Source organism: Cyprinodon variegatus, unplaced genomic scaffold, assembly GCF_000732505.1.
Source record: "Cyprinodon variegatus isolate N-32 unplaced genomic scaffold, C_variegatus-1.0 Scaffold451, whole genome shotgun sequence".
NCBI lineage: Eukaryota > Metazoa > Chordata > Actinopteri > Cyprinodontiformes > Cyprinodontidae > Cyprinodon > Cyprinodon variegatus.
The window spans coordinates 257514-270141 of record NW_015150904.1 but is presented as its reverse complement, the minus strand read 5'-3'; the positions used below and the strand labels follow the sequence as shown (position 1 = coordinate 270141).

The window sequence follows — 12628 nt, the reverse complement described above, 5'->3', positions numbered from 1 at the left end:
TGGGGGTGAGTAGAAAATGAAGGCTAATCATGTTTTGGGTGTACTATTCCTTTAATATTTGGATGTTTAAAGAATACTAGATGATAGATATTTACCCCTGAGCCACAGTAGCGTCCGAGTCGAGGAGACTTGGTGTCCGCTCCATCAAAGAGCTCCATATAGTCATAGCCGCAGTCTGCCTCCTCCTCTATCTCAAAAGTCTGGAAGATGAGCTCCACACCATAACCTTTCTCTGCAGAAATCACCCACTGACAGTCAGACGCTCCGGGATAGTTATTGTCCCCAAACTGGGCATGGGAAAACAGATCCTTGGTTTTGACTTCGGCCTTTAGACGACCTCCACATTCTGGGCAGAAAGGTAAACACAAAATAAAGGTCAACTCAAGCAAAATGAGAAATGAATTGTTGCTGAATATATAAAACAAATGCTTCCTCAGTGTACTCTTTACCTGCTGAATGAGTAGCCTCAAAACCTTTTTTCTGCACAGAGTTGTCAGAGAAGAAACGGAGGAACAGCTTGTTGCTACTTGATATGATGGGTGGGGGTTTCTTGGAGCCACAGAAGCGACCCAAGGAGGTGGCTTTTGCATCTCGCCCGTCGTATATCTCAATGTGGTCATATGCACATTCTAGGTGGGCCTCCATGTCCAGCTCATTAAAGGCCTGTCATAAAACATAATTAGTGAGATTAGATTTAATGGGTAGGAGTGAGATTCCTATTACTGTCTAAATGCTAGCACTCAGATTGCTGAGTTCCCCCCCTCTGTAGAAATGTGTCCACTTTCAGGTCATTTTAACAAACTTTATTTTTGCAGACTAATTACATTCTACTGATTTCAGGAAGAAGTTTAATTTAAATCTGTCATTGCTTTTATAAAAACAAAGTTTAAAATCACATAGATTTGATCAATCTAATGTTAGACTATTTGCCATTAATTCTACCAAATTACATCAGTTATAATAATTTTGATGTCAGTTATTCTGCCCAATACATAACAGAAGGAAAAATTATCTCATCCTCTCATCTGATCGTATGCAAACAGAAATACTGCATGTACTTTAAGAAACAATAGGGTAATGAACGGAATCATTTTATCCTTAATTATAAAGGTGAAGCTAACGTTATCCTGTGAAATTGTTATAATATACATTTTAATACCATTATAAAAATGTAGAACTGTAAAACAACATTTATTCATATTAATTGAAATATTACCTACAATAAAAGGAAGACTTTTTTCATAGAAATAGTAAATAATTTCATAATTTAATAAAAAAAACTAGTGAAATTGCTTTGCTGGAAAAGGTTTCTCAGGCAATGACTGACATGTCATTAGTTTTCTTGTGCTTCCTCTTTTTTTAAACGTTTCACTATTTATCTTAAACATACACAAAAAAATTCACTGCTTAATTTAATTATTTTAGTGCATTAGCAAATGAGCTGAAATAAGGAATCGTGCTTCCAGGACATATAGCCTAAAACATTATTGTTATTGGTCAGTATTGACCAGTAAAAATATTGACCAGATATGGTGTCGGCATAAATCACACTGATTTTTATTACTCATTTTATAATGTGGAGGTTGATCAAGTAATTATTCAATCCGGTTCTTGTTTCTTAACTGATGTCAAATATCAATTTTGGAACAAAAAATCTCTAGATCAAAAACTTCAGAGATTTAAAATTTGTAAAAATTCTCATTTAAAAACATATTTAAGAGAACACTCCATAATATTAGCTAACAATATTTCCAAAAGCTTTTATGAAATGAATTAAAAAGTTTCTAGTTTTACTTCAGTTTTGTTTTAATCAATTTTCTTCTCCATTTGTTTATGGGGAAATTATACACCAGCTACATTTGAATATTGTTAGCAAAATTTTGCATTTTTTTCTCCATAACTGGGGCACAAAAAAATAAAAATGTGGAAAATGTCAGAAGGGGGAGCCACACATCATCAGTAGAAATACCAGAACAGATTCCAGCAGGAACACAGTAAACACAGATTGGTTATATTAAGCACTTCAGTTAAGGGAAACACAGATAAAAAGATACAAACACAAGCAATTAAATTAATGAGGGAGGGAGGAGGACATACTATTTTGATGCGGTGGCCTGGAGTAGTGGTGAGTGCCCAGGTGCACGCTTTCTTGCTGGGGTATTTATCTGGCCAGTTAGGGCTGGTAATAATACCGCTCACACTATTCACAGTGTGATCACAGCCAGCTGTGAGAAATAAAATTAAAGAATGAATATTTATATATAGGTGCCCTCACTGCCACCATATAAGAGACCATAATCTGTGGTAGAATACCTTCTTTACAGTCATGTTTGTTCTCATGCAGCACAAAGCCGCTCCTACACTGACAGCTGTAGCTTCCAAAGGTGTTGACACACTCATGCTGGCATCCACCATTCTCCTTAGAGCACTCATCCTTATCTGCAGCAAAGAAAAAAAAAATTCACACTTGAAATTTTCACACTGAATACTAATTGATCAAAATTACCAGCGACAGATGGAAAACACATGGATTTTGGGAGGATTTACCTGAAAAGAACTGGGCTTTGAAGCCCTTTTTGGAGACCGTGTTGTCTGATTTAAACTCTATACGCATGTTGTTATACTGAGAAGTGATAGCTTCTGGTTTTTCTGCTCCACAGAACTTCCCATGCAGCCTCGAATCTGCAGAAAGCCCACTGCGTACCTCTACGTAGTCGTACTTACAAACCTGAACAGATAAACAAAGCATGAGAAAAGTGGAGCGCAATCAGGTCCTTAAATAACGCTTAAAGCAGCAAATATAGCCTCTGATTATAGATCATAGATTATAGAACAGTCCTTTATCAAATACCTTTATGAAAGACTGCAAAATTTGGATAATTCCAGAAAACACAATCTGTTGTAATTATCTGTTGTAATCTGTTGTAGTTTTATCTTTAATGGCATCTTGCTTCAACTCTGCCCTTTGTACTCCATATAAGCTAGAACAAATGTTACACTGGTCTAAATTTAAAACAAAAAAGAAACATTTATTAAAACATCTTAAAAATTATGAGCAGCTAAGGATGAGCTGCAGTTAACCTAAAGGCAAGGCTGCTGGATGCGCTAAAAGGAACAAAAAGCAATTACTGTATGGCCGACCAATATACCAGTCTATCACTCCCACTGAGTATTAATTAAAAAATAAAACAACATGGCTGAAGAGATACCAGTTTACCAAACAAAACACTGGCTGGTCTGTAGAGAAACTAAATGTGCGCACCAGTGTTCATCATATTTAGTTTTTTAAATATAATATAAATCCAGACATGTTGCATTGTGCTGAAGAGGAAATTCATACAAAGAATGTTTTAGCCAGAATAAGACTATGTAGAGTCACATGAAACATTTGGTTTCTGGGATAAAACTAAGAAATAAAGAAGAATTCTCTAATGTAGTCCAACGGTTCTGGGTTCGGATACCTGAACATAGATGCAAGAAGTCGGTCCAGAATGCAACCCAGATGTGTGGCCGTTCTAAGATAAAGGGGCTATACAGCTAAATATTTCTAAAAGTGTTCACAGGAAAGCTTATTCTTCCTTTCTTTTTATACACTAAATGATTGAATTTGCAGAATGCAACTTATTCTTCCCTTTTTTCCTAAGTGGGGTGATGGTTTAATGATTTTTTCCCTTAATGCTTTGACTGGCAAAAGAATGGGTATGGTTAACACTGCTTCCTAAAACACAATTGTATAAAATGAGAGCAGAAGGAAGTGAACTTAATCTGTTGTCAGATTGGAGAGATGAAAGAGCACGGAACAAACCCACCCCGTATCGACTGTTAAAACCCCAAATTCTCACATCATTGCCCTCAGTCTCGAAGACGTCAAAGAGCAGAGTGATGCGGTATTGCGTTGGGGCCACCAGCTGCCAGATGCAGTTTTTGCTTGGGGGATACTCCCTGGGCCACCCCGGGCTGGTGATTGAGCCGTTCAGCTTGGTAATAAATCCTCCACAGGCAGCTGGACACAACACATCATAGGAGAAGTCAGCCACAAACAGTGAAACTCAGAACTAGCTGAGTGGATGAAAAAGGAAATCATATTAAAAAAAAACTTAACAAGCTTTCTGTTTGTTACACAATTCCCTATGCTAAAAGTAGCAGCACAGAAACCCTCACCTAACAATTCTAGGCAGAAATTAATGTGCAATGTTGATCCTTAGCAACCGCAGCAAAGGCTGTGTTGACACATGGAGTTATTAAATGTTGGAGTCATAAAAGCAACACTACGAAACTATTTTTACCAGCCAGTCCAGATTCAAGATAGTAGATTCTGACTCATTTGACTTTTTCACTACATGCAAGCATACGACCAAATATAAAATATTACTTCTGGAAGTAATAAGTAGTACCTCTATTATTCAACTGAGGGTCTTGTTAAAGTAACTGCATATCTGATCTGCACTAGAGATAGGCATTTATACGGATAAAATGTTTTCCCTTTCTGTAACTTAATCACATATTCATTGGATTTCATTGATGTGGATTTCATTCAATGTGACAATCTAACACTAAGTAGCACATTTAGGTTAAGGGGGAGAAAAGGGATGCATCCTTTTGAAACGTGTTTGAAAACCAGAAGAAAGTGAGAAAACATTTTTTGACATTTTTAGTCTAAGAAGTTCAAGGGGTGTAAATAATTTTGCAAGCAACCATTTAATAACCGTTACCGCAGAAACTTTGCTATCCGTATTTTATTTCTGCCACTGGATTAAGCAACCAAAATGGAACGACATCAGTCTTCCTCTAGAGCCAGGAACGGAATAAGTGGTTATGCGGTGAGGCTTGTAAACTAGCATTTAGGTTTTAAAGACAACCTATAATTTAAGACAGAAATAAAGCTTGCGTTACTCTGACCCAGATCTCTAAAAACCCGGTACCCCCAGCGACGCGGCCCATTCTGCTGGGATCCTTTCAGGTGCTTGTGAATGACTGTACTTATTGTATTTGGGTAGCTAAGTGTGTAAAGTGTTTTAGGATGTAAATGACATGGTGAACGGGGCTGCCGGCCATCCTCCCCTGTACTTACCCTCACAGCTGCGCTTGTCAGCAGCCAGCTCATACCCTGGGTCACAGGCACACTTGTAGCTGCCTAGAGTGTTGACACAGCGTTGCTCACAGCGACCGTTGTCCGGTTTGGAGCACTCGTCCGTCTCTGAAAACACAAAAAATGGTGTTGGGGACCTTTAGGCTGGGCCCCTCTCAGTTCAATGGAGAAACTATCCAAAGCAACACATAAGTCAGTCAAAGATGGTCGCTAAGAGCAAGCCGGACACATATGAAATGAATGATTCCTGGAATACGTCTTTTTCCTGGAACCCGTTGGATATTGAGCCTCTCTGACCCCTTACCTTTGAAGAAATTGGCCGCAAAGCCGGCTTTGTTGACGGAGCCATCTGAAACAAATTTCATCCACAGATGGTTGGAGCTCGTTTTGATGTCATCTGGCTTTTCGTATCCACAGAAGCGGCCCAGCAAGGGGCTGCTTTCAGAGAGGCCGTCACGCACCTCTAAGTAGTCATATGCACAGCTGTCATGTCTTTCAATCTGTGGACGGAAGCAGAGTTTAAAATTAAAAAAGGAGATTATAAGTAAAGCGCACTCAGGTGAAGTGACGAAAACAGGAGAGTGTACCTCAAAAGACTGGAAGGTAAGGCCTACGTGGAAACCCTGAGAAACAGAAATCTTCCAAATGCACACTTTATTGGGCCTGTAGTCGTCAGGGTAGTTTGGGGACTGAATCTGTCCATTGTCCCTTTTCACTTCACCACCACAGATGGCTGCATAAAAGAAGAGAAATAAAGGTCTCTTAACAGCGAAGGCTTAAAGGAAATGCAGCAGAAAGCCAGGATTCCTAAATGTAAATCTATTTACACAAATACTAGAAGAATAAGCAGAGACACTGAACAGGAAGCCAAATTGGATCAGTTCAACATAATGTCTTAGACACATCAGCATCAGGAGGGCCAATCGCAGTCTGTGCTGCTGCAGCAGCTTCCAGCCACAATTCTAAAAGTCAACATCTGAGGAACAGGCATGTGGAAATAATTGTAGCCTACCCTCGTAGACGGCGGAGAAACCTTTCCCGACCCAGTTACTGCTGCTGCGGAACTCGATCCACAATCGGCTGTCGGTGGAGATGATTGGCTCAGGCAGCTTGTCACCACAGAAACGACCTGGGTCACAGGTTAATGAGCAAAAATTTAACAGGAAATTAGATTGTTATGATCCTCTGACATCTTAACAGAGTCTTATTTCAGGTGCCTTTAAATTAATCAGAATCGAAATGAATCCTGTATAAATAAATTAGAACATTGTCTTAAAGTTTACATTTACGACGGGCGTTCAATAAGTAATGCCCCTGACCCACTTCCACTTGTTTGATCTGGCTGAAATTTTTCATGTGCATTTATTTATATATCTATAGATTACGTGGGAAATTACAGCTCTGAACTAATTGTGTTTTCCGATTTACAGATGTTTGAACTGAGTGAAGTCTGAAATGGAGCCTGTTGAGTGTCTAGCAGTGATCTGGTTTTTGTATGCCTCATATGGCCACAATTAGTTCAGAGCTGTAATTTTCCACTTAATCTATAGATATATAAATAACTGTACTTGAAAAATTTCAGCTAACTCAAACTAGTGGAAGTGGGTCAAGGGCATTATTTATTGAATGCTTCTCGTATTTTTCTATTTCAATTATATACCTATAAATCCTTTATTAAACAGACTCACGGTAGGATACATTTTTGATTATTTTTTAAACATTTTAATCGTAACAGCTTAAAGCTAATGAACACCTTGAGTTAAGGATTTCTTAGATGAAAAAAAACAACAGTTATGAGGAGATGTTATGTTGTGTGCATGTTAAAGGCAGAAAGCTCGTTGCTGTAGAAGTGGGCTGTTCAGATTGCCATAACCAAGCATAACAATGGAAAGCTGAGTGGAAGGAAAAGGTGTAAAAAAAAAAAAAAAAAAAAAAAAAAAAGGTACCCAAGAAACAAAGATAATGGCAAGCTAAAGAGGAATTAGAAGTAAAGCTCTTCCGTTAGTTTGGAGATTCATAAGGTGTGGACTGCAGCAGCAGTCGGCGCTTGAAGAGCCACCACACACGTACGTATCCAGGACATCTGCTGTATTCTTTATGCTAAGGTGATCTGAAGCAGAGGCAACATGAAAAGCTGAGTTAATGAGAGGAAGGACTAGAAAACTGTTTAAGTCCTCAGTTAGTTCAGATATCGACCAGGACATGTTAGACCACATCACCCCTCTACTGAAAAACCTTATGGAGATTCTCATTTCTTCTTTACCAGGACTTTAAACCAGCCACACATAGATTGAATCTTTCTTTTAAAGACCATGGTATCATGTGCTAAATGAGGCGGTGAGGTAATATAATCAAAATAATGAAAAAGTATTCTATGGAGTATCGTCAACAAAAAGATGAGAGGAAGCAATGAGGAGAAACTAAAAGGAATTATCGAGGCTACCTGATCCTTCTTTACGTTTCAGCACAACCACATGCTGATCAGTTCCATTGTGGAAAGTGAGGCCAGACTAAGAACTGAGTGACATTTCCGGATTCACATCTATTTCATTGGTTTTATGTAATTTTCAGGCAAACTAATGCTTTGGTACCTTAAATCAGGGCAGTGTCTAGAAATCCTTCCAGTTAAATGAACATGTGATGACATTCTAATTCATTGGCCTGTGTCTGCAAAGCAGTTTATGTCTGTTATATTTCAGAAACTAGAGCAAATCAGGCTTTACTGGAATACTTGCTATTACAGATTTTCAGGTCTTCTATTAGGTCTGACCAAAGTACTAAAATTTGGAAATTCAGACCAATTCAAGGTTCAAGATGACTTGATTGACAGATGACAGACCCACACATTGACAGGTACTCCCAGCAGCTCATTAAAAAGTGGTTAGACAACTTGAACTACAAAATGTAAACAAATAAAATGAATAAAATAAAATTGATGCCCATAATGTTAATATATTAACCTTTGGAGCATGCTAAGACACAGGAGTGAGATACAAAGAACAGTGAAGTAATGTTAAATAAATAAGTAGATAAAAGACAAATATCGATATAAATAAAACAAGGTATGATAGCAGGTACAGCTAAAGAAAGGTTTCAATAATAAAGAAACTCCTTTACTCTTCCAGTGATGATTATCTTTGAGTTCTGGATTGCATGTGACATACCATGATAGTTTTATAATCTTAAAAAAAAAACTGACCTTTTAGTGGAGCCTTCCTCCAGTATCCATCGCGGATCTCCACATGATCGTACCAACATAGGTGACTCCTGTACAGATCCATGGAGGTGAAGTTCAAGATGATCTTAAAGAAAGAAGAAAGTACAATTACTGATGGTGATTGGAGAGAAGATCATTCTAGAACCGCATTTTGCTCCATATACAGGTATCAGTTTGGTAATCTACAGACTGTTTTTTTCTCCACATTCTTCTTTAAGAAATATTTCAACTGGAAGTATCTAATACGTCCTGGTTTAGATATATTCAAACATTTTAAAGGCTTGGAATGATCCATAACCTGTATTGTCTTCTTAACTTTAACTAGGCCAATCTAAACACATACAAATGCTTTGATCTAAATCTCTTTCCAGGGCTCTGACTTGATGTTTTCCTACTGGAAGGTCAACATCAACTCAATTGGAAAGTGTTTAGCAGCATTTGACTAGTTTTCCATCAAGATTGTCTTGCATTTTGATTTATCCATCTTCTCATCTAAACCGTTTCTCTGTCCTTGCTAAAGAAAAATCCTCCCACAGCACCATGCTGCCCCCTTTCATGTCATTTAATCTTAAGGATCTTGTGTTCCAAATGATAAACTATGTAGGTTTTCAGGGAAGTAAAGCAAAGGGTTTACTTTGGCCTAATATGATCAGGATCCACATATTTACTATATCATCTACACAGTTTGGATTTGTCTACATTTAATTGATGCATTGAATAAAACTCTCTGAGATGTTGAAAGCATGGGGTATTTTTTTAAAACCTGACATTTATTTGAATATCTTAACAAATTTAAGCTTTCCTCCATCTTCATTATGCTGTTTATAAACCTCTCAAGTCTATGTGATACAGTTGAAATGCAACAACATTATATTACAAAGGCTTTCTAGGGGGATATCATGGTGGTGGAGCAGTGACATACGCCATGTTTGATTATTATTTTTAATTTATAAATAAACTGACGCAACCCTTGGTTTTCTCTTAAACTGAACGTTTAAGTGTATGTTTTCCTTTTGGGAGGAATAGTGTTTTAAATGTCTATGATTTTAGGATTTTTAGGATTGATATGAATAGACAATTAAAACCCCTTATCCTTCCGTTCTAAAACTCTTCAAGATACACCACTATGATATGTATTAACAGGACCAATATTTTGATGTTTTTCCATGGAAACGATCCATTTCAACTGGATCCGTGAGGACCTTTGAACCAGAATTACATTATGTCAGTTAAGGATAATTTTAACAGTCATTGGTCAAAGAATCTCAGAGTTGTTCTTGTACCATCTATATGCCTTTACCTTTTCCCCTGGTGTGACTGATATTCTCCAGATGCAGTGCATGTAGGCCGAGTATCCGTTAGGGAAGCCAGGGGAGGAGAAGTTCCCGCTGCTTTCCTGCAGACTGTCCCCACATTCTGCGCACAGACAAAGAGAACTGAAGGTAAAGGCTCCAGCAAGCAAGACCATGCAGAGTAAACAGACTTTGCACACGTTCTGAAATGACCCCTTCCATCCACAAACGCACACACATTGAAATTTTATCTCAGGGACAGATGTTGGAATCATATCACTAGTTGTGACACAAAAGGGAGCGCTTTAATGTTTATAGGCACATCTGCTGGTAATATCACTCCCATCCATGCATCTCCTCAGCCTCACACCCATCCACTCCAGATGATGATTTCACAAAGGAAAGGAGAGCGTGTGTAACAATAACCACCCTCTGAAAATAAGCCTGGTGCTCTATAAATAAGACAGCCATCGCGGGAGGTGATGCTTTATATAAATGTCATCAGAGGCAGGAAGAGAAAAAAAAGCGTTTAGTTTGACTGTCAAAGTGTAAGCGTTAAAGTGTACACAGATTTATTCCAGGCCCACAGAGCTTCCTGCCAAGTGGGGGAAAGATGTGTCTGATTAAGTCACAAAGGAACAGAGAGCCGTCGGCTGTTTGTGTCAAGAACCGTTAAGTTATTCAAAGCTAAATCTGCATTATTTCACCTTAATACTACTAAGGAAATCATCTTTTGTTACTGAGGACTGTTTGTGAGCAATAAAGCTACTAGCTGAGCTTCCAGACGAGTGTGATAATGCTTGGCAGAGGTCTGCTAATTTAAAACCAATAACCAGCCAAAAGGGATGAATCAGGGATGACAAACACTCAAAGGAATGTTTCTTAAATGGGAGACGTTTGGAACATTAAGATTTTTCCCCCCATCAAGACGCAGAGAGACTCACTCACGGCTTCAAGCCCTACATCATTCACTCGTCCACAGAACGCTGAATCATCGAGGATTAATAGGGCTGAAGGGTTGCCATAAAACTTCAGATTCATCACGCTTTAAAAAAAAGAAAACGCACACATAAGTGGGCCGTCTGTGGTGACCCAGCTCTGTGAGAATTTGTGAAAATTTAGGGGAAGAATGACCACAAGCAACAAACACAGATGTTACAGGACAGATTGTCCAATAGTAATCTTACACTTTAAACATCTTATATTCCATCACGCTATAATGATCACAATCTTAAATATAGATACCGTACATGGATGTTTATGTGACAGAAAAGTCAGGTGTGCCTTAGAACTCCTCCCCCCTCATATTAAGGGGAGGTTGCAGCTGTAAATGTTTCATCCTCCTTTTTGAAAAGCTTTAAAATGTTTTCCCCATATTGAGAACCATACATGTTCTTTGATCTCTGACCATCTTTCCCATCCTTGCTAAAGAGAATAATCCCCAGCCTAATTCTGCATTTGGTATGCAGATATTTCAACCTGAGCAAAGGATCTCTGCAGCTCCTCCAAAGCCACCATACACCTCTAGATTGCTCTATGTGGGTTTGCTTGGTATGTTTTATAACATACATTGCTACTCTCTAACATGTCCGATGTGTTGTTTGCTCTTCATTATGCTAGCTTATATTCTCAAACAAACCTATAAGGCCTTGACAGCACAACCAAAATTAGACTGAGATTAAACTACAATCACTTTACTCTATTGAATAATTATGGGATTTCTGAAGGAAACATGCTACTGAGAATCTATTTAGGGGTATCTGAGTAAATGGGGAAAACATATACCACAGGTTTTAGATTTTGATTTACAATAGATGGATCTGCTGGGTGTAGCTGAAATTTCGTTTTACCATAGCGAGATTAAATCACCTCCTTTTTCATCCCTCAAGGTATAAACATGCTGTTTGTTTAGGGGGAAATGGTCGGCCTAGTGAGCAGCTACACACATATTACACACTGTACAAACAGTGATTTACAGACACGAAAAATGTTCTTTTCCATCTGTTTCAGAGAGTATTAAATCTCCTTCCCATGGTTGTGTTTACATTTCTCCCACCCTAGTAGATCCATCTATTGTAGCCAAGAAAACACAATTTAAGACTAGATGTGCAAAGGGTTCACTGCGTCAGGGGAAAGTCAGGGGACGTTGTTATTTTGTGTAAACATGAAAAGACATTGGAGCCAGGATCTGTTATTTTAATCTTACTGGAGCATTTGTAGAGTTTGCGTGCCTGTGCAATATCCCCCTTGCTAAGTCGGGTTCTCTGGCCAATGGGTGGTCGTACTCCGTTTACATCGTAGCGTGGCAGGATGGTGTCCAGGAAGATGCCTCTGTTGGGGGAAAACAGAATGATGCTGAGAGCTGTTCTTAATCCAAATGGGCAAGCACATCATACACAAAACAAAAATTTGAGCACTCAAAGATGGCATGATTTATAAAACAAAAAGAACTATATGATAATGAAAAACTTTTAAAGCTTCCATTCAAAACTAACAAAGATGCACAACAATCAAAATACAAAATCACTGTATTCAGAAAAATCCATTTGCCTCCTGATTAATCTTTGCATTTACCTTAAATGCAAAGAAATAAAAAAAAAAAAACAAAAGAAAAACTGATGGCCGATGCTACTCGGTAATTTAAGTAGCGCACGTAGGAAAATAGCACCATTAAGAAATTTAATAGTTAGGTATAACAAAGTGAATAACGATACTGGATAAATGGGTGAACAGAATATAGTATTGTGAACATACTGTATATAGATATTTTTTCATACTGGATTAAGTTCTGAGCAGAATAAGCTCCATCTTCACCCATTTAATTTATGTCAGAAAACTATTATTAATTTATGCCCAAAACATCTGTAATACAAGAGGTGGGAGAGTATAACTGGTGAAAAACAACTTAAACCAGACCTTTGAAGAACTAAACATGCTTGACACATGGTGCAAAATTCCTAAGAATTAAGTTTATGAAAAATAGACGATATTATTGAAGGTTATGCAAATCCACAGTGCAGTGGTCAGGGA

At 38.1% G+C, this 12628-nt stretch overlaps 1 protein-coding gene across 1 annotated transcript in view; it reads right to left on the bottom strand.

Moving 5' to 3' along the window:
• bmp1 (bone morphogenetic protein 1) overlaps window positions 1-12628 on the bottom strand; it is a 44582-nt gene that overhangs the window by 3396 nt on the left and 28558 nt on the right. The window contains exons 7-19 of the mRNA XM_015389183.1: window positions 11805-11929; window positions 9607-9722; window positions 8289-8391; window positions 6102-6218; window positions 5677-5822; window positions 5394-5589; window positions 5072-5197; window positions 3843-4003; window positions 2548-2728; window positions 2314-2439; window positions 2098-2225; window positions 450-663; window positions 96-346 (exon numbers count right to left, since the gene is read on the bottom strand). Coding sequence (XP_015244669.1) covers window positions 96-346; window positions 450-663; window positions 2098-2225; window positions 2314-2439; window positions 2548-2728; window positions 3843-4003; window positions 5072-5197; window positions 5394-5589; window positions 5677-5822; window positions 6102-6218; window positions 8289-8391; window positions 9607-9722; window positions 11805-11929 — 1990 coding nt within the window. The remainder of the gene's footprint in view (window positions 1-95; window positions 347-449; window positions 664-2097; window positions 2226-2313; window positions 2440-2547; window positions 2729-3842; window positions 4004-5071; window positions 5198-5393; window positions 5590-5676; window positions 5823-6101; window positions 6219-8288; window positions 8392-9606; window positions 9723-11804; window positions 11930-12628) is intronic.